Source organism: Crocodylus porosus, unplaced genomic scaffold, assembly GCF_001723895.1.
Source record: "Crocodylus porosus isolate Cpor-Errol unplaced genomic scaffold, CroPor_comp1, whole genome shotgun sequence".
NCBI lineage: Eukaryota > Metazoa > Chordata > Crocodylia > Crocodylidae > Crocodylus > Crocodylus porosus.
The window spans coordinates 120,249,425-120,270,462 of record NW_017728931.1 but is presented as its reverse complement, the minus strand read 5'-3'; the positions used below and the strand labels follow the sequence as shown (position 1 = coordinate 120,270,462).

Genomic DNA, 21,038 nt, shown 5'->3' with positions numbered 1-21,038 from the left:
GGGGTTAGTTTAAAAGCCAAAAAGTTAGGCACCTATAAAAAGAAAAGGTGGTTTTAATAAAAGCTTAAATGGATCATTTGGTCCGCTCTTGATATACAGAGGCAGCTTAATAGCTCACAGCAATAATACTAAAAAGTTTTTAGGACAGAAAGCGAAATATTTCTTTATTTTGACATTCCAATGTCTCCACCCTGAATTTGGCCCAGCAGCTGGAGTTAATTAATATGTTACAGGGTGGCAAAGGGATATGAATCATATTTATTTTTAATGGCAACAAGTTTTTCTGGCTGTAAAAATGGCATTTCTACTGACGCATCTAGGCTTATGATGGAATATTAGTTGAATAATGGTTCAAAGGAAAGAATGTAGTTACATTCCTGCACTGTCCAGGTCCTCCCTGGTGATCTCCTACTGCAGTAGCAACTTTGCTTCACTCTGCTTAGTTCATCAGGTGATGTCTGCAATCGTGTCTGTTGGCCACTTCAAAGGTTTTGTAGCAGAATGAGACAAACTAATTTACTCCTTTCCTACTGTATTTGGAAGCTATTTTAAAAATAAATACAACCCATGAAAATGAGTCAGATTTAATTGTCTGTTATAGATTCTATATGATAATTTATTTCCTTTTAATGAGGGGAAAATAGCATTGGTTCTATCTCCCCAAATAGGAACCTAAATCAAGAGTCTCGTTGGCAAGAAAAAAAACCTTTGTGGCAGGACGGGATGGGGAAGGAAGGAAATACCTTGGGAGCTTTAGTTTTTAATCTTTTTATTGCAAGTTCACCAATTGGAATATGGTCTATCTGAAGAGTATCTGCTAGTTTTTTAGAGAATGTTTTACCTTGATCCAATTCCTAACTAGTGTATCTAGGCAGGGCTGGGAGAGATGGCATGGTAGGCAAACTACAGTATTGCTCCAGAGAGATCCTTTCAAGTCAGGACACGTTTTCAGGGCAGTTGAGTAACCCTGTCTCATTGTCTGTGGTACATCTGTTTGTGAAGTGAGAATACCACAGTGCAGTCTCAGCTTTGAAGGTTTTGGAAGTGCTAAACTGCCATGCCTGTACACATACAAACTAAAGATGAAAATCTGTTTTTGCTTACAGATGCAATTAGAGAAGTAAAGAAGTACTCAGCTGTTCATGCAACTGAGAAGGTTGCAAGTGTCCACCAAAATGCCTTTGATCATATTCAGATGAAACTCTTTAGGTCCCAAAGGAACCTTTATATCTCAGGATTCTCACTTTTTCTTTGGCTGTAAGTATAAAAATTGCTGTTCTATAATGTGCATGATGCATCTTTTACAAGAGGTGCTATATGGAACAGAATCTAAAAAGATCAGAAGAACGGTTTACAAAAATAAAGGAACTGCATTGTGACTACCTTGGTTAAGAGACAGTAGAAAGAGAGAAAGAAGTGTACAAATATTTTAAGAATGTAACAATGGAGGGGCATGTGGGTCGCATGCAAGTCTAACCTGAAAAGCAAAAAATTTAGGGTGAGCATGTCGGGTAAGTGTCCTGGCTGTAAGATGTATGTGGCAGCAGTTTTTGCCAATGGGAACATTGATTTCTTTCCTGAAATTTATCACTGTAAATAATTAGACTATTACTAAAATAATCCTAATAACCAGAAAGTTGGTATTGAGCCATCCAGCTCAAGTCTAACCTTGACCATTTCACTAAAGCACAGGAGTTGGAGACCTTACGAGTAATATTGTCAACCTGTTTAATATTGTTTAGCCTGTACATCTGATGCTTTGGGGCTGACACGTATGATTTGGGGCTCACTGGGGCATGATTTCAAGTTACAGAGGGACAGGCTGGTTGGGAGCAGCTTTCTACAAATACCAACTCAAATAAGCAAGGGGGGCAAGATAGCCTCCTTCTTGTGGAACACGTGGTAGAGGACACATGGGGTGGACAGCAAATGCCCTTGGGTCTAGCTCCCATCACTTGCAACCAACCTCAGGTTGCAGGAAGTGACCTTCCTTTGCCCTGGGGAGACCACATCTGGGGGCAAGGAGAGGGTGAGGAAAGAGTAGTTAAGTGTCCATGACTCCTTGACCTCTGATAATACTGTAGACCAGTAGTGCTCAATCTTTTGGCTCCATGGGTCAGAAGAGTGTCATGGGGACTGATCCATGGGTGAGACTGAGCCCTGCATCACCCCTATCAGCCCCACACATCCAAACTAGCATGCAGGGCCATTCTATCCATTCTGCAGTGCTCCCCACAAGTTTAGAAATTTGACAGCAGGGGAGCAGCAAAATTTTCAGACCTGTGGAGAGTCTACAGGCCAGTTGACATGGTTCAGCAGGCTGGATTGTGTCCGTGGGCTGGGGGATAAGCACCCCTGCTATAGACTAGTAATTCTTGAACAAGATACTATGGCACTCGAGGGTGCCAGAGGATCTTTAAAGGTACAACAGGTTCAAGTACCTGCATGTGATCTACGAGGTAAACCCAGAGATTCCAAATAGGAATCCATAATGACAAAAATATTCTGACCTGCTGGGGTTTGAGTTCTCTGCAACAGAAAGATTGCTTTATAATTTTATGCATCATTTTCTGACTTATGTTACAAGTGAATTTAAATGTCTTTTAGATGCATTTAAAAAAAACAGCCAATGGGGGGAGGGGGAGGTTTCTTACATGTAACCCATGCCCCTTTCCCCAAAACCAGCTGTTTCATGCTGGTGAAAATCGGGGTGTACATTCTATACAAGAAGAACAGATCCCCATGGTTCTGCCCCAGGAACTTGGTGGCGAGGAATTGGTAGCAGCATTAAGTGCCGTTGTTGTGGGAGTCATGACATTTAATATTGCCACCACTCCCCAACCCCTAATTTTCAGACCCATAGAGAGCTCCCTTGACTGAACAGCATGGTCCCATTTACACTGGATTGGCACACCGATCAGTTCAGAAACTGGCAACTCGGTCTGCAAGCCCCATCCAGCATGCAGGGCTGGCAGCAAGCTCAGGAGCAGTCTTGGCTCCCTAGCTGCTGTTACTCAATTTGTACAGGGCAGATTTATTTTTTAATGCTACCTCTCAAAAACAAGGTGCATATTATATACAGGGGTGTGCAATAAAATACAAAACCGTCATAAATATACAAGGGAGTAACAAATATCGCTAATGTATATTAAGCAACATTTTTTTTCAGTTACATTTTATACTTGTCAGGTATATTATATAGAGATTTTTATATTATCCTCCCTACCATAGCATCTTGGTGCTTTGTTCTTGAGCTTGGTTCTCTTAGGTGAAAAACTAAATAATAGCATAAGCCTGTTCAATGCATATCTCTGCCCTTCTGGTTTTTTTAAGGACTCACTCAAACCAAGCAAAGGGGCAGGGAGGGTGGACTCCATCTTATGGAACATGTGGTGGGGGATACATGGAGCGTTTGTGATGTTATCCTTTACAAAAGATAAAACTTGGAACTGGAATATAGTTTGAAAGGTGGAACACCTTTTCAGCTTTTAATTTTATCAAGCATTTGACTCTAAGCTTACATGTCCATCTTAATAATGATAGAAGATCTTAAGCAGTCTCCACTTTAGCTATAGAAGTACTTTTGTTCATCTTTACATCTATTATAAATCTAAACAGAAAGCTAGGATACATACCAGAGAAAAAATGCAATAATGCTTACACTTTCACTGTACATTGCAGTACTTGTTATTCACTGTGTTTCTTCCTCAGAGTATTAAGGCGTACTGTTACCCTAATCACTCAGTTGGCAAAAGAGATGGGAATTCAGGTAGCTCTGGAACTTCAGGTAGCCAACACTAATGAAGCTGCCAAAAAATATCTACAGGAGAATGAAATACTGCAACAGGTATCATTTGGTTTTTCTCAATTTTTGTTTTAGGTATGGAAGCAGTTATTGCAACAAGAACTGTTGTTGGATCCCATTTTACCAAATGGTTTTTTTGTCTCCTGGAAAAGAAAAAAAAGTTTCTTCCAATATATAATCCAGGGGGATTAATAAATAGTTCAATAGCTTGTCTTTAATTGAGGGAGTTAAATTAGCAAAATGTCTGGAAAGACGCAATCCCAAGTTTCAGTTGTGTCGGGCTTTCAATGTACATGAACATTCTTTAAAAAAAAAGATCTTAGCAAACTAAAAGGGAAACTCTAACTTTCTTCTTTCCTCCACCAAGTAGTAGCCTTTGAGCAGGTTTACAAAGCTTCTGCCCTAGTATTTTTTCTTCCTTCTAAAGCAGAGGTTCCCAACCACTGGGCCGCAGTCCGGTACTGGGCTGCAAAGGGTTGGCTGCCAGATTGTGGCACAAGCCCCCCACTCAGACCCCCATCTGTCTGCCTGAGCGAGCGGCTTCCACTGCCAGCAGTCACGTGTTGGGTGGTGGGGCAACCCCGGGAGGGAGGCAGCTGGCTCCGTGCAGCCCATCCCGCTCCCACACCACTGCCATGCTGGTCTGCAGTATAAAAAAGGTTGGGAACCACTGTTCTAAAGCAGGAGGGTTAAAGATCCAGCCCAGGTCTGGGAATTTGGTAGTAGGGCAAGTGATGGTAGTGTTAATTGTTGCAGCTCATGGAGCCACAGCAGCCACCACTGCTCCCACTTTCATATATCCAGCCTTGCCACGTGATTCAGCTCCATGTTCCAGATCCCATAACTACAGTTATTAATGCTGCCACTGTTTACCCCAGTGCCAAATTTCCAGCCCAGCAAGCTGGATCCAGAGCATGGAATTGTTTCATCTGGCAAGTGGGGCCGCCCACAAGAAAAATTGAGCAGTGCGATGAGCAGTGGCTGCTGTGGCTCCAAGAGCTGCAGCAATTAACACTGCCACCACTAAATTTCTGACCATGTCATATACCTGACACGGCACCAGATCCAGCCCCACTGCATTCTGAATGAACTGAACACACCTCCTCTAAAGTTAGAACTTGAGTCTCAAGGGCTGGCATCTTTTATCAGTTGCCATGATGTTTTTTTCATTAGCTTTCACAGTAAACCAGTTCTTCTGCATAGCTCCATTCTTTACTGTGCCAGACAAATTCCAGCTTGTTGGGGCCATCTAGGGTACTTGGGGTCTAATGAGTTTGTTACCCATGGTCTATATCAGGGGCAGGCAATTATTTTGGGCAGGGAGCCACTTACTGAGTTTTGGCAAGTCATTGAGGGCTTCATGACAGGCAGCCCAGGGCAGATAAATATTAATTTTCTAAATTTTTTAGGGGCCCTGTGGGCCAGATAGAATGGCCTGGTGGGCTGCATCCAGCCCCCGGGCCGCATTTTGCCCACCCCTGGTCTATATAATACACTGCCATAATGTTGATCAAGGGTGTTTTCAAATCATTTCATGGTAGTTGGTAAGAGATTGCATGACTTAGATTTTCTCCCTCACTTTACACTGCCTGTTATGGAACTTGAGAAGGTAATGCTGAAATGTTTGGGCAGGGAGAAGTGCCCCAGGTTCCCTAAGACCTCATAGCATTTGTCCTAGGGACCTGAAAGAGCTCAGATCAGAAATTGCCAAGCTCCTAACTGTAGTATGCACCTTATCAATAAAAACAGCCTCAGCTAATGTGATTCCAATATTTTTAAAAGGCTTCTTGATAAATCCATAGTGCATCAACACCTTGAATACTGTGTCCAGTTCTGGTCTCCATACCTCAAAAAAGAGTATAGAAAAGCTAGAGAAGGTCCAGAGAAGGGCAGCAAGGTTAGTTAGCAGTATGGAAGGGCTTCTATTTGAGGACAGACTAAAGAGGCTAGGCCTGTTCAGTTTAGGAAAGAGGTGTTTAGGGGGACATGATAAGAATTTACAAAATACTAAATGTTGAGAAGAAAGTAAATTGGGATTTATTATTTATTCTCTCAGTACAAGACCTAGGGGGGGTCACAAAATGAAACTAGTAGGTAATAAGTTTAAAACTAACAGAAGGAATTTCTTTTTCACACAACATGTAATTAAAGTGGGGAACTTGTTGCCACCAGATGTTGTGGAAGCTGCCAGTTTAGCCAGATTAAAAAAGGGATTAGATAAATTCTTAGAAGAAAAGAGCATCATAGGTGTTGAGCAAGGAAGTTAGGAATACAGCCTCTGAATCAGAACTTCCTGGACCTTAAATGCTGGAGGCTGCAAGTGAGAGAGAGACTGGGAAAAACAACCCTGGTTATACCCAGTTCACTCTACCTTTCAGCATCCACTCTCTGCCACTGCACAATGCAGGATACTGAGGAAGATGAACCTATGGTCTGACCCAGTAAATGGTAATTCTTATCTTCTTATGTTCCACCATTAGCCCAGACTTTGGATAAGCTGGGAATGGGCATATAGACACCAACAGGAGAGAAAGGGCTTCCTTCATTCTCAGGGTTACTAGTATATATGCCAGGAGATTTGGCCCTGTCATCAGTACTTCCCACTTCTGAAACAGCAAAGGGGAGGAGTCTGAACTACTCTTTGGACTTAAGCTCTAGAGTAGTTATCACAGTAGGTGTATGGTTGAGTGAGCAGCAGGAATATTTTGTCACTGAAGTGGAGATCAGCTTGTTCCTTTCAACTCTTGCTATCTGATTACACCTTCCTTTTTCTTTCTGTTCCTTTCTCTTATATGTGTACGTAATAAATGACTGAGATCAGATGATTACGTTCATGTGTTAAACTTGTACCTGGGCAGCCATTTTTATGCACATTGGGTCTTCATAAAGAAGTAAATTAGGGGCAGACTGGCTTCTCTTAGAACAGTCTATATTGGGGATGTCAAAGACATGACCTGCCGGCCAGATCCAGGCTGTGGAGCCCTATCATCCAGCCCATGGTGCTGCCCATGGGTTTCAGACTTGACCTACACATTGTATGTAGCATATGCCCCAGACCAGCATACAGGATCAATCCAGGGTACACGCTACTGCACATGAGACCTGATGAGTTCAAGACCCATAGCCTGTGTAAAAGAAAGCTTTGGCATAGCCACCAATGGTTGCATGATGTTTTTGGTTTGGTGAGTGTTGGGTGTTCTGTTTATTTTGTCAGCTGCCTACAAAATCTGTAAAACAATTCAATATTCATTGCTAATTGGATTTAATCTCTAATAAACATCAACTTCAGAACTTGCCTATTCATATTTTGCTGGAAGTGTGAACTTTTAAATATGGAAGTAGTAAACTGGGAGGGAGCATGTGCTTGCTGAGGGTGGTCTGTGAACAGAGGCGTTGCTTCAGAGGAGGGATTAGTCACCGGAGGGAAAAAAAAAAAAAGAGGTCCAAGAAACAATTTCTGGCTATCTAAGAACTTTAAAGACAGGACAATTATTTGAGTTGCTGTGATGCATCATCATACTTCAGGCAACAAGTAAAGCAGGACTGCAAGTTTAAAAGCATAGTAGGTACCTAACTGCTACAGATCATCTATCCAATCCAAACCACTGCTTGCACCACACAAGGCAGAAGTCAACTTTTTGTCAGCCAGTCCTGTTCTAGGCCAGTTTCTTTAATCTCCTACTGTTAATTTTTAAGTCCGTTTCCATCTTTAATGTGCTGCAAAGGACCAATGAGTCAAATTTTCTTCTTTTGGCCTTGAGACTAGCAAAACAGGCTTTGCAGGGGAAGTCTGTTACTTCAGCCAGATTTTGAGTGCCAGCCAAATCCATCTTCCTACATGTTCTGTTTGCACAGCTGTTGGTAACTGCCCTCTCCAAGATCGCCACATTCTTATATTCTCTACCTACTGTACTTGAAATATCTAGCACAGGCTCAACACTGAAAGAAAGTCCTCTAATTTCCCTTGGAAAGACTTGTTGCTCCTCCATTCTCCATGACTCAGTACATACAGAGTGATGTTTATGACACTGCTACTAAAGGCTTTCAGCTCAGTGCTGATACTGATGATATTAGACTTCTGTACTGGGATAAGCTTCCAAAAATCTGTGTCTTACCAACTTGATGACTATCACAAATTCAGTTATCAGAGTTATAAAAGGTGCTGCCAAAGGTGCAAGTAAACTACAACATTATTCAAAGCTATTCTTTCTAAAATGATAGAATCCTTTGCGGTCATAATGACTTTCATAATCTTTGTTTTTTGTCTTGTTGATTGTAAGACATAATTGTTTAGCAGTTCTAACCAAGGTATTGGTCTTTTGCTGCATTTCATTTAGGAGTGTATTCAGGAGACAGATATAATCAGCAAAGTCTAGATCTCCAAGGACACAATCTATCATGGCATTCTGTTTTCCACGCTAGAAATCTGTTGCATAGCAAAGTGCAGTGACGACACCAAATCACAAAAGGGAGAGGACACACCCTTATCATTAAACTGGTCGTTTCACTCCTGGTTGGAGAAGACTGCAGAACATGTGGATAATTTTACAAGAGAATCCATTGATTTCCAGCATCTGCTGCAGATACCCTTTATCAATATGATGAATGGCTTTCTGAAATTTAAAATGGGTGGTAGCTGCTGTTTGTCCCTTTGTTCAGTGATACTGAGTACTGCAAAGAAGTCATTGATGCAAGATCCAGCTTGTTCTTGAAATATGCGGTCAGTAGTCTGGTGGATTCTGTTCAGAAGGCCTTCATTGAGACTAACATAAGTATTATCCCATAAGAGTTAGTTTCAGTTGCTTAAATTGCCATTCTTAAGCAATTTTATGAGGTCTCTCCTCCTATCATTCTGGGGAGGTGCTTGTCCCAATACTTAGTTGAAGAGCCATGACAGAGTCCTTAAGTTCTCTTCACAACCAGCTTTGAGTAGATATGCAGTTATTTTATCCTGGCCTTATAGTTAGTTGACGGCTGTTTAACATTCTCCTCCACCCTGAAGGTGACTTCCATGCAATTGCTATAAAGTTCTTATCTATGTTGTTGGTGTTTGTTTTCTGTGGAGGTCTACTTAAATATAAGAAGTTTTCTACCCATTGTTTAATTTGTTCTTTGAGGCTGGTGAAATTTTTCTTTTTTTGGTTTGCTGTAGCTGCAACTGAAATAGCTTGCAAGCCATTTTGTAGTTTGGTTTAGAGCTCTTCCATTGGCTGCTGTCTCTGCTTCTAAAGCACCTCTGTCAATATGTATTTGTCTTTCCTTGTTGAACTTCTCTACTATTTTATCTATTCTTTTACTCTTTTTCCATTTAATATCCTCTTGCTCCTTAGCATTAAAGAGGTCCCACTTTGCTTATTTCGTTTTGGCAGTGGCATCCCATGTATTCTTACTGACCCCTTCTTTCCTACTCTTGGGAAAATCCTGGTATGTTCTCAGCTTTATCGACTTGCATTTTTTTTGGCCCTTCAAGCCTTTCTTCATCACAAATGAAGTTCATACCTATCAAGATAGAAATTATAATTTGAGAAGTAAAGATCTAACCGCATTCTTGTTTGACCTTTCTGACGTGAGGGGCTGCATGGGGCTGCTTGCAAGACTGATTCAACAGGCTATGCTGGTGAGAGTTCAACTCCCAGAGGTACATCCTTGCCCAAAGGATGGAAGAGCAAAAGCTAGCCCATGTATTCGCACAGGGTGTACACTGGTGAGGCCACATATAGAGTACTGTCCCACTATAGAAAGGATGTGGACAAACTGGAGAGAGCCCAGCAGGGGGAAATTAAAATGGTTTTGGGGTTAGGGAACATGACTAAAGAGAGGCTGAGGGAACTGATCTTGTTTAGTCTACAGAAGAGAAGACTGAGAAGGGATTTGATAGCTGCCTTGGACTACCTGAAGGGGGTTCCAAAGAGGATGGAGCTGGACTGTTCTCAGTGGTGGCAGATGACAGAACAAGGAGCAATGGTCTCAAGTTACAGCAAGGGAGGTTTAGGTTGGATATTAGGAAAGACTTTCTCACTAGGAGAGTGGTGAAGCACTGGAACAGGTTACCTAGAGAGGATGTGGACTCTCCATCCTTGGAGGTTTTTAAGGCCCAGCTAGACAAAACCCTGGCCGAAATGATATAATTGGGAATGGTCCTGCTTTGAGCAGAGGGTTGGATTAGATGACCTCCTGAGGTCCTTTCCAATCCTAATTTTCTAGGATTCCGTGATACCATGGCATACTAGTGTGCCAATAGAGGATGCAGGCAGAAGTGCAGCTCCCAGCTATAATTCAGAACAACTTTTGCAAAGCATTCTGAGTTATGTTACCCCAGAGCAAACAGAAGTTCACTGCTGGTTCCAGGGGAGAGGGGAATCTAGCTGTGCTGGGAGCCTGCAGCCAGGTTCCCATAGCTAAGGCCAGGCTGTCTCAGAATGGGAGGGGGAAGACGGCAGAGGGAGCTTATTCTTGGGGCTCCCCAGCTGGTGCTGAAGGGTGAGGTGGGTGAATTGGAGCCCCCACCTCAAGGGGTGGTCTGCAATACACCTGCCTCATCTGGATGGGGGGTAAAAAACCCCCAGACTGAACTCCCTCTGCTCCCTTTCTTCCCTCCCATTCTGAAACATCTACAGGCTGGCAGCCCTGCAGTTACAAAATACACTACTTTTTGTAACATCTTTATCTAATACCTCATGCAATGAGGGGTCAGATTTTCACCCCGTTGGCCGTTTTTAAGCTATTTGCAGCTGTGCACTTGTGTTTGGTCACAGCTATACATTGCTTTCTGTGGCCGGACCAGGTGAAAATTGTCGCTTCTGTCTGTATCCAGAATGACAAGTGTGCTGCAAGATCCTGCTAGGAGTAAATGCTCTCATCCCCACCCCACCCCTACTCCAACCATACTTGTGACTGCTCTAGGGATTCCCTCACTGCTGCTGCCTTCTCCTCCCCCAGGCAGCCCCTATGCCAGCTCCCCTCTTGACACTCCCAAATATGCCTTCTGCCAAGAGCAGGAGGATGGACAGATGCATAGACAGAGCTGTGCTTTGCAAGCCAGCTCATCCCCTTCACTCTTGTGTTCCTGAGGCTGGCAGGGTGTGGTTGCTGGCATGTGGGACACAGCAGTAGGAGCCTCAGCAGCAGGGGCTGTCCTGGTTCCCTGCACTACAGACAAGGGGTTGGGAGGGACAAACAGTGAGAAGAGCAGGGCATAGCAGGGTAAGGTCATAGATTCTCAACTTTTTTAGCCTCAAGGTTCCCCTCTGTATCTTTTATGAATTTATATCTAGCTCATTGATTTTCAAGTGGGGTGCTGCAAGATTCAGAAAAGTATGCCACCAATTTTAATCCAGAAAAAAGTGTGCCCCAGGTATCATTAGTTTTGGAAACACTGGGCTAGATAAATGCTGGTCTCCTGGCTCTCTAGGCTTAGGGGTTGGGTGTGAGACTGCCCCTCACTGCAAAAAATATATATTCTTGTCATAACCAGGAGAGATCTAATCAATCTCAAATTCTTGGAGCAGTGGATAGTGTGTAGTTAGCATCTTAACAAGGCTTTTCTTGATAACTGCAAGTGCTTATCTCAGAACTAGAGAAAGTCACATCTAGGAGCCTAAAAAGATGATAAATCACAGTATTTTATACAAATTAAGGTTAAGAGATGACTTGCTTGCAGACTGCAAATAGCAGTACAGAAAAGAGAGTTCTAAGAGTAAACTGCTCTTCATTAGAAAATGATGAGATCCAGTGGTTGGAAGCTAAAATAGAGCAAATTTGTGCTAGAAATAAGATACGACTTTCAAGTAGGGTAACTAACTACAAAACAGAGAATCCCTATATCCATAGGTAATCCATCACTTATGTACTTCATTTGAAGACTTGGCACATTTTTTCATAGATGTTAGGGTCGGAAGGGACCCCAGCGGATCATCGAGTCTGACCCCCTCCCTAGGCAGGAAAGAGTACTGGGGTCAGACAACCCTAGCCAGATGTCTATCCAGCCTTCTCTTAAAGACCCCAAGGTAGGGGAGAGCATCACCTCCCTTGGAAGCCCATTCCAAGTTTTGGCCACCCTTACCATGAAGAAGTTTTTTCAAAGACATTGTATAATTTAAACAAATTATGGGCTTAATGCAGAATGATTGAGTGATGTTCTTTAGTATCTTTATCCAGGTTATAATACACTGTCATAACTGTTCATTTTGGCCTAAATTATTATGAATATACGTTCATCTTCCCTTTCTTCCCCTGCCCTGAAAGGGCTGAGCACTTACTGCTCCTATTGACATTGGTTAGAGCAATAACTCTAACCAGCTATTATTAAAGTTTTTGGTATTAACGTCTAGTAGTAACTTAAGCCAATGTTAACTATAACAACTAGTCTGTTTTCTAACAGGCATTGAATGAAAAGGGGAAGTATAAAAGGGAACAGGCACTGGAAGCCTCCAACAAAAAACTGAGGCAAGAGGTTCAATACCTAACAGAGGAATTAAAGAGAGCTTCAAATGGTAAGCTGTTGCATTTATTTTCATTGAGATTGACTAGGCTTTCTATCCATCAAGTTTGGTCCATTTAAGTAGGTTATTTCTAAAACTATCAAGAAAAATGCAGGTTGCTCATATTTCTGTATTCCTATAGGTTTTATTTTTCTATTAAAAAATAGAGAAAGATCCCTGGACTAAAACAATCCCAAGTGTAACACAGTTGATTTTACTGCTTAGAAAGGCTAGAATCTCAGTTGTATTTGGCCTAGGACTCCAGGTACAGACCAATGTCATTTTCTGTCTTGCAGTAAATATTTTAGTTCCACAAAGTTGTATATTGTAAACAATGGCAGTGTAACTAAGGTGGTAGAGTTACAGCTTGGAGCTGCTTTCATTCTGTGAAGTATGCCTTGATCAAGTATTATAGCGAATAAAAGATCAATTTGTAGGGTGATATATGTGCTGAATGACCTTTCAGATCATGTATAATCTATCCTCTCATATAAAAGGAAAGTATATGAAAAGTTTGTGTCCAGTACAGTGTGCCTTTTAAGTCACAGATATAAGTCCTTACTTATTCTCTCTGTTTCTTACTGTAAAAGAGAAATATAGTAGTAGCATTTCTTTGAAAAAAGATCTATAAAGAGAAGTTCTTTGATGTGCTTTATAGCACAACACTTCTTATTGGCTTCCATATTTAAGGTTTAGGCTGTCAGAACTGCCTTCTTGGTTAATCAGCACCAAGATAAAAGCAGATTTTACCTGTTTGAGGATGTCTTATTTGGACCTTGCAAGGTTCCTGACATTTCTGAATACTCACCTGTCTGAAATTAATGTTTTGGATAACATCACTCATGACCTTGTAAAAATCCAAATGCACATTTAAGCTACCCCAAAAATGATATATTTTTCTTTTGCAGCCTCTAATGTGCTGTCACTGTAAGATAGCAATGTTTGTGAGATCAGTGTTCAGTGTTCCGGTACCATAGTGTGCCACTGCTAAAAAGCTACTCCAGACATTTTAATGAATCATTATAAATTGTCAGGTCTAAATCTGGTGGCAAACTTCAGAACAGCTGTTTTTAGTTGGGCTTTATGCAGCAAGAATGATTTTAATAGGAGGGGGGTCTCCTCTATCCCTTTCCTTCTGAGGCATGTTTGATTATGGGCTGTGCATCCCCTGCTGTTTCTTTACAGAAAGGGAGAAAAGATTGCCTTTGAAGTGACAGGCCTAGTGAAAGGAAAATGTGAAAATGCATATGTGTATTTAAACCAACTGGCAATATGGAGCATTAATATACCGTAAGCTTTTTAATCGGGAATGTTATAGAAAAGTAGGGTGTAAGTAGTTTTAGCACATGCTGTTTTGGCCGCAGTCCTCCTGCAGTTTGGGGGGCCTGATATCCTGTACACTTCATTTTATATTTTTTAAATAAAATTTGTAACCAATTTTTGAACATACACAATTAAATTTGATTAGCAACAATCTTCAGTTAATGATGTTTCACTTTCCTGGGGTCTACCTTAGGCTCTTGTTACTTTCAGCTAATTGACAATCAATTAATTTAAGGTACTTAAAGACTAAGGTGGATACATCCCACTCATTTGATTCAGGCTACATCTTCTGAATTTGTATAGCAGGTTATCAAAGGGTATCTTCTGAAATTTCAGCAGTGAAATTAAGGAATAGAAACTGAGGCTTCATGTTACTAGTAAGACTAGTGCATCAAAATGGGGTTTTTCATTTTGTTGTGTTTCAATAGCACTTGACTAAAACTGTACCATTTCTTTCTTTATATTTGCATAGTTAGAAAGAAATGTCTGAAAGCTTTTTGACAAATTGTGACACATAAAACGCAAAATAAATGATACACTTTTATGGTTTACCTTTAGCCTAATATCAGTAAGATCCAGTCTGCTTTGGCTGGTATGTAAAATTACTTAAACAATTGTGTTTCTGCTGTTTGAATGGAAGTCTGTCTACAGCATATTGTGATATGGAAGTACTAATGAAACAATTTGTTCATAATGCTGGGGTCATTTTGAGTGGTTCATTTCCATTAAACAATGACTATACATGAATCATAAAGCTGTTAGTGCACACTAGGAAAGTTGCACTCAGACTTGTATTTAGGACTAAAATGTTACTGATTCTAATTTTGGTAATCTAATGTATCGTACAAGTCCATGTGCTAGCATCAAAGGAAAACAGAACTTTTTATAATGTTCTCAGTTCACTATTTTTCTATTTCTGGGACAAGAAATGTTTAATATGAACTCTTTCTGCATTTTCCACTCAAGTAATAATGTTGACTGTGTGCAAAGAGGGGTCCTTCAAAGGAATAGTGTCTAATTCAACCTGCTAATTCATCTGACAACTGCAAAATGCCATTTCTTCTTTAAGATTTTTATTTTTTGTTCTAGTGAAAACGAGGCAAAAGAGGGAAGGGATTATAGATGAAGGGTTTGCCTAAATCTGAGGAAAAGTGTGGAGGATGTAACAAATGTCAGCTAGTCTCCTCGCCTTCTCTCCCCCATTCTCAGTACTGGATTTCCTGTCCCCATTTGAGGCCTTTTTTAACAATGTGGTAAAAATGAAAGAGTGGGTTTTTATTTTCCTTTATTGAAGACCCACATACTGAGGGCTTTACAGGCACCCAGCAGTGTGTTAGCACATTCAGAGCCTAAATCCATTTCTAGCATACCTGGACATGTAATAGCACGTCTTTAGAAAACCCTTCTGAGATGGCATTTTATAGATACACAAGCATATAACGAAGAATGCCTTAGTAGTATCCAGGAATGACTGAGTACCCTTAGAGTTTAATAAGCCAAAAAATTGGACTCCATAAACTGTAAGCGTGTCTTAAGAATACGATTAGTTACTCTAAGAAAATTTTGATTCAGATTCTTGGGGATCTCAGTTTGGGTGCTAGTATTGTGCCTACAAGCGTCTACATATTGAAATGTTTGGGAATTGTTTTTCCCTTGTGCAGAACTTGTACATACATATTTGCAAGGGCAGTTTTAGATGCTACTTTTGAAAATATAAAGGTGCTGCACCACTTCACCTTCTTAATTCCAGTCAGTGATGCACATTCTAACCTTACACGTTGAATAGCTTAGCACCATTTTGCTAGCATTGTTGTGGGATTCTTGGGGAAATTTACTATACAAACAGGTCTGCAAATGGAAATAGTCTGGAAAAAGGGAAGTTCTGTAAAGTAGCCATCCTTTTCCTTGGCAATTTAAAAAATGCCAAGTGATCAGGTGTTAATCAGACCTCTTTGCCTTCTCTTTTTACTCATGGCTCCTGTGCTATAGGGACCTATTAAAGTGTGAAATTTCTGGAGAATATCCAGGACCATGGGACTCTTCCTGCTCCATATCCTGCCCACTTCAGTTCACCTTTTGTTGATGCTGCACTCACATATGATAAAAGTTACAGCTTTATTTACAAAACAAAGTTCTGCAGGTTAACAAATATCAAACATTGCAACAGAACAGACTCCTGTCACCCCTTTCTGGCAGGTTGACATCTTGCTCAGTAATATTCCACATTGTGTGATCTATCCTGAATCCCTCTATCTATATCTGAAAACAGAACTGATGCACTTACCATCCCAGTATAGTTCTGTTCTTCCATAAATGAGTCCAGTCACAGTAATTTCTTGGGTCAGACTTTTTTCAGTGAGAAATCAAAAAAAAAAAGGTGTAATAGTTCCATATCCCCAATAACTTATTTCTGCTCTTTCCAACCTCCCAGCCACAAGAAATGTAGCTACTAACACTTATGTTGTCTTGCCTGGTGAGTTTATTCTGGTTTTGTAAAATGACCACCCATTACATTTTAACATTGAAGACTTTGTGTAAAATTTACCAATGATATATTTCCACAAATAAGTTAGGTCCTTAGAGACTCGGTCTCTAAGCAACTTTGAAAATTGGGCTTGGCCTTTAAGTCACTTAAATGTCTCTGAAAATTAAATGGCTGGATCAGGTTTGTTCAATTTCTAAGCCTGTGAGGGCTACACCAGCAGGGGCAACATGCCACAGGGGCTGAACCAGGTGAGCTACAGACTCTCCTCCACTAACCCCCCACTGCTTCATGCACCTGCATGGGCACCCCCTCCCACCACTGCACTGGGCAGCCCCCTACTGCTGTACTGCACAGGCATGATTCCCACATATGCACCCTCTTAGGCACCACTACCCCCACCACTGCCTCCTGTGACCTAGACTCTCCCTCAGCTTCCTGTGCTGTGCTGCACTGTCCTGCTCCCAGGAGAAGTGGCAGTCAGAGGAGGGGTGGAGCCCAGAGACTCCATCTGCAACACAGTGGGAGGGAGGACACATATCAACCTCTTGCGGGTTACATGGATCACCTGACGGACAGCTGTGGGCTAAATCAAGGTCAGGTATAAAAGCAAAACCCCTCTTATTCCAGTCATGTGCTTTAAATACTCGAGACATAGCCATGTCCACAGCTGTATTTGAAAGCGTCCTGTACAGTGCAAAATATCATAATCATTTTCAGTTATAATATTCCAGAGGGATAGCACTAATTGCAGTGGGGAAGGCTTTTACAAGGCCCTTTACTTCACCCATATTATAAATTCTGAAATTTCTCTGTAGTAAGAACAACTTCATTTGAAGCTATAGTGTTAATTATTCGAATTGTTTGGGATATTTCAGTACCTAAGCTTGTACATACATAAAATGAAAATTCTATAAAATACATGAATTTAGCCTTTATTCTAAAAGTTTGTTCAATGAAAAGGTCTTCATTTTTGAGAGCTGTTTGTCCAGTGGTTGGAATGCAGAACTGGGAGTCTGTTGACCCCAGTCTTATTCCAAGTCCTAAAGATGCTTTTCTGGTATGATCTCAGATAAATATCTTGGATCAGAGGTTGCAACCCACAGAGCTCAAGCAGTAGGAATCCCACCCCTGTCTAGGTGAATTACTAAGATTGGGAGCTGGGTACAGAAAAATTTAATGAGACAACAGGAAGTACTAGACTTGCATTTAAAAGTGTACATGGCTCTCTAGTCATACTTCAAGGCATAAAAATGGTTATATTTTTGTAAGTGACTTTAGGTTGCCAAAATAATTTTTCTTTGGGTTTCTCTTAAGAGCTCTTAGGACATTAAATGCAAAAACCTGTTTTAAGATAACACATCCTAAAGTGACAAATAACGTAAATTTAGGTATATTGAACCTATGTATTTTTCTGTTTTAGTCTCGTTACATGATAAAAGGCAGACTGTAATATATATATATAATATATGCAGTGCAGCCAAACACACATTGTAATAACAATTAATGTAGGTGGGGATTTAGTTGGAATTCTGCTGTACTGCCTAAATTGATATGGAGGGAAAATAATTTTGTAAAGGCAGCACTACCTCTTTCTCTGTGACACCCCTCCACACTCCTTGCAGCCCAGCCTTCTTGGAGGGATCGAGTGGGTTTACCTGTGTCTTCTACCAATAGGGGAGAAGTGGATAGCATGATTGTCCTTGGCTTTCTTGTTAGTTTTAGGTGAGGTACACCTGTCATGAGTGTGTTTTAGTTAAAACATTGAAACAATGCAGTGTGTTGTTTGCTTTGTTGATCTAAAGATATTTTGTTCATGTTTAGAGATAGGTTTGTTTTTGGTTACAACCAAAGTATTGTACTGTGCCTTGTAAACCCCCCCATTAGTAAGTATTAGATCAAGTTAACACAATACTATTATTTAAAAGATGTCATAGTCCAATGTCATTATACTACCTAAATATTAAAAAGAACTGGGAAGCATGGAGTAAGTTTCTTTTTCTTTTTTTTCCTGTTTTTGTCTCTCTGAAAAAAAATATTGAAGATCATATGCATAAATGTTATTTGCCATAGGAATATCTGGAACCTATTTTAAACTGAGTGTAAGACAACTTGATGGTTTCCCATGTATTGGTGTCAAATATTTAAAAACAAAAATAGGAGTAGAGTGGAAATTAATAGGGATAGGAAAAGAAGAAGAGTTATTCAGTAAAGATAAGTATAAAAATGAGTCCATTTGTCAAATATCTGTGGGCAGAGATAACAAGTAGGGCTGTGCAAAGTTTCAGGTGGTGATTTGATTGAGGAGATTTGGCCTGATTCAATGGCTGAACTGCCAAATCCGAATTGAATCAGGGGACCAATTTAAAGGTCCGAATCGATTCAAAGCTCTTCGAATCTTTGGAAAAGATTTGGAGAGCTTTGATGATTTAGGCAGTCCCTGGTGGCTGCAGCAGGGAGTTGCAGCTGACTCTGAGCTGGTAGGTATTAGTGGTGGGGGAGGGGACCCCTGCCCGCTCCCCCTGCCTGCCCCAGCTTGGCACTTTAAAAAAAAGCCCCAGTGCTCACCAGGTGCTGCCGGGGGGTAGGGGAGGGCAATCCCCGCTGCCCCACGCTGCACGAATCCCCTGATCCCCACTTGCCCCCCCACAGGTGCCTTGCCCGGGCCAGCTCTGGCCCTTTAAGAAAAAAAATAACCAAGAAAAGCCCTTGGACTCACTGCTCCTGCTGTGGCTTCGGGTCTTCGGGGCCTTGTGCAGAGCCTCCCACATGGCATGGGGCAATGGGGGGCAGCAGGGATCACCCCCTGCCGGCAGAAACGGTGAATTGTGGGGGAGAGTTTCGGTTTGTTTTTTTCTTAAAGGGCCAGAGCTGGCCTGGGCAGGGCACCTGTGGAGGGGCTGGGAGAGCGAGGGTAGGGATCGAGGAGCTTGTGCACAGCACCCCACACAGTCCCCACCCAGCAGCAACCGTGGAGTCGGGGTGTTTTTTTCCCCAAGTGCTGGGAGGTGGGGCAGCCATTGCCAGGCTGGGAGAGCGCGAATACTAGCTGCTTCGCACAGGCCTAATAACAAGCCTCTTCTAGTCCAGGGGTGGTCAACCAACCACATGAGCACCAAATGTGGCATGGGCAGCCTCTGTGTCTGTCACATGGCAGATCAGGGACGGACAGTCAACACAACAGCAGATAGATGTGGAAACAGAGCAGTAGATGAGGCAGTGGGCACAGGGCAGGAACCAGAAAGCAGAGCAGCAAATCAGGCAGAGGAACCACAGTGGATTAGAGTGCCACTTAGGGAGGATGCAAGGCTAATTTGGGGCACGCCTGCCAAAAAGGTTGGTCCCCACTGTTCTAATCTCACCCTCGGCATGTAGGTATACCTGCTATTCCTAAACCACACCAACAAAGGTCCATCCAGCTTGGACCCCTCCAGTGAAGGGGATTCCACAGCTTCCCTGGGCAGCTGGTTCCATTGTTCCACTGGTAGGAATGACATTGGGAAGATTTTTCCCTTAAGATTTAATCTAAAACTGCCTTCCTGCTCTTTAAACCCATTGCCACAAAAAGACTTTTTTCCGTATTCTCTAAGACAAGCTTTTGAATATCTAAAAGCTGCTGTCATGCCCCCTGCCCACTGCCTCCTCTCCAAACTAAAATATACCTAGTTCTGCCGAGCTTCCCTCATGACTTGTTTTCTAACCCCTTTATCTTCATCATTTACTTCTGGAACCTTTCCAGTTTACCTGTCTTCCTAAAACATGGTATCTGAAATCTGATACCATACTCTAGCTCAGGCCTAACTAATGCAAAATAAAATGGTGTTATCACATTTCAAGTACTTGTTTTTCCTAAATGCCCAGAGGAATGGTGAAGACTTAAACTGCTATTGGCAAGACTGTCTTCCAAGGAGAAGGAGAAGGCCTTGGGAAGACTAGCAGAGTTAGGGAGTAAAAGGAAGAATATAAAGAAATTGGGTGATCTTTTGGCGATGTAGAAGCCAGTGAGAGTTCAGGGGAGCCAGGTGTTCCTTTCCTTTCTAAAAGGAAAAACTAGGAAGACGATTGGAATTTAAGGGAGGAAAGTTTTGATCTAGGAATAGGTCATCAAAAGAGAGAAAATCGAACAGAATATCTAAAAACATGGGTGATTGTCATCCTTCTTTTGGTATATGGACTGCTGGAATCTGAAGATCTGGGAAGGCATAAAGAAGTGGTAATGGAATGGATGGGGATTTTGGCAGAGTAGTCATCAAGGTAACAGCATGATAAAGCCTCTTCTTCAAAATAGCACCCTTCCTTTCACTAACCGTTCTCTGTGGAGGATATGAGAACAGCATCTTTCTGAGAGGATTTTCCACACATCTGAAAAGAAACAGCCCCCTGGCTGAGGCAGCTCACAATATAAGGATGCAAACATGTGAACAGAGAAAGGAGAGCAACAAATAGTGTTGCTGTTTTTTTATTTTTATTATTAATAATATTGATTTACAATAAATCATTTTTACGTATTGTATCAGACTTTTTTTAAATGGGTTGCTGGGATCATGTATTAAAGAAAAAGCTCACCAAAAGCATCCGGGAATGTCTCCTTGCTAAAAAGGAGGCTTATACCCAATGGAAAGAAGGGGTCATCACCAGGGAGGGCTGTTTTGTAGTTGCTCGGGGATGTAGGGGGGTAGTTAGGAAGGCCAAGGCAGAGATGGAACTGGGGCTAGCTTCCCAGATTAAGGACAAGAAGAAGTCCTTTTTTAAATACGTAGGGGGTAAAAAGAAGGTCCCGGGTAATGTGGGGCCCTTGCAGGACGCCGTGGGAAACTTGGTCGTCACACAAGACAGGAAAGCTAACATGTTTAACGACTTCTTTGCCTCCGTCTTCCTAAGTAGGGACCAGAACAGCCACCTCCCTGCTGGGCCCCCCTCGGGCCCCGGGGGAGGCACACCTGGGCCA

At 41.8% G+C, this 21,038-nt stretch overlaps 1 protein-coding gene across 1 annotated transcript in view; it reads left to right on the top strand.

Annotated features, from left to right (window-relative positions):
* BCAP29 (B-cell receptor associated protein 29) overlaps window positions 1-21,038 on the top strand; it is a 36,959-nt gene that overhangs the window by 7,374 nt on the left and 8,547 nt on the right. Inside the window, exons 3-5 of the mRNA XM_019543551.1 lie at window positions 1,107-1,257; window positions 3,712-3,847; window positions 12,186-12,297. Coding sequence (XP_019399096.1) covers window positions 1,107-1,257; window positions 3,712-3,847; window positions 12,186-12,297 — 399 coding nt within the window. The remainder of the gene's footprint in view (window positions 1-1,106; window positions 1,258-3,711; window positions 3,848-12,185; window positions 12,298-21,038) is intronic.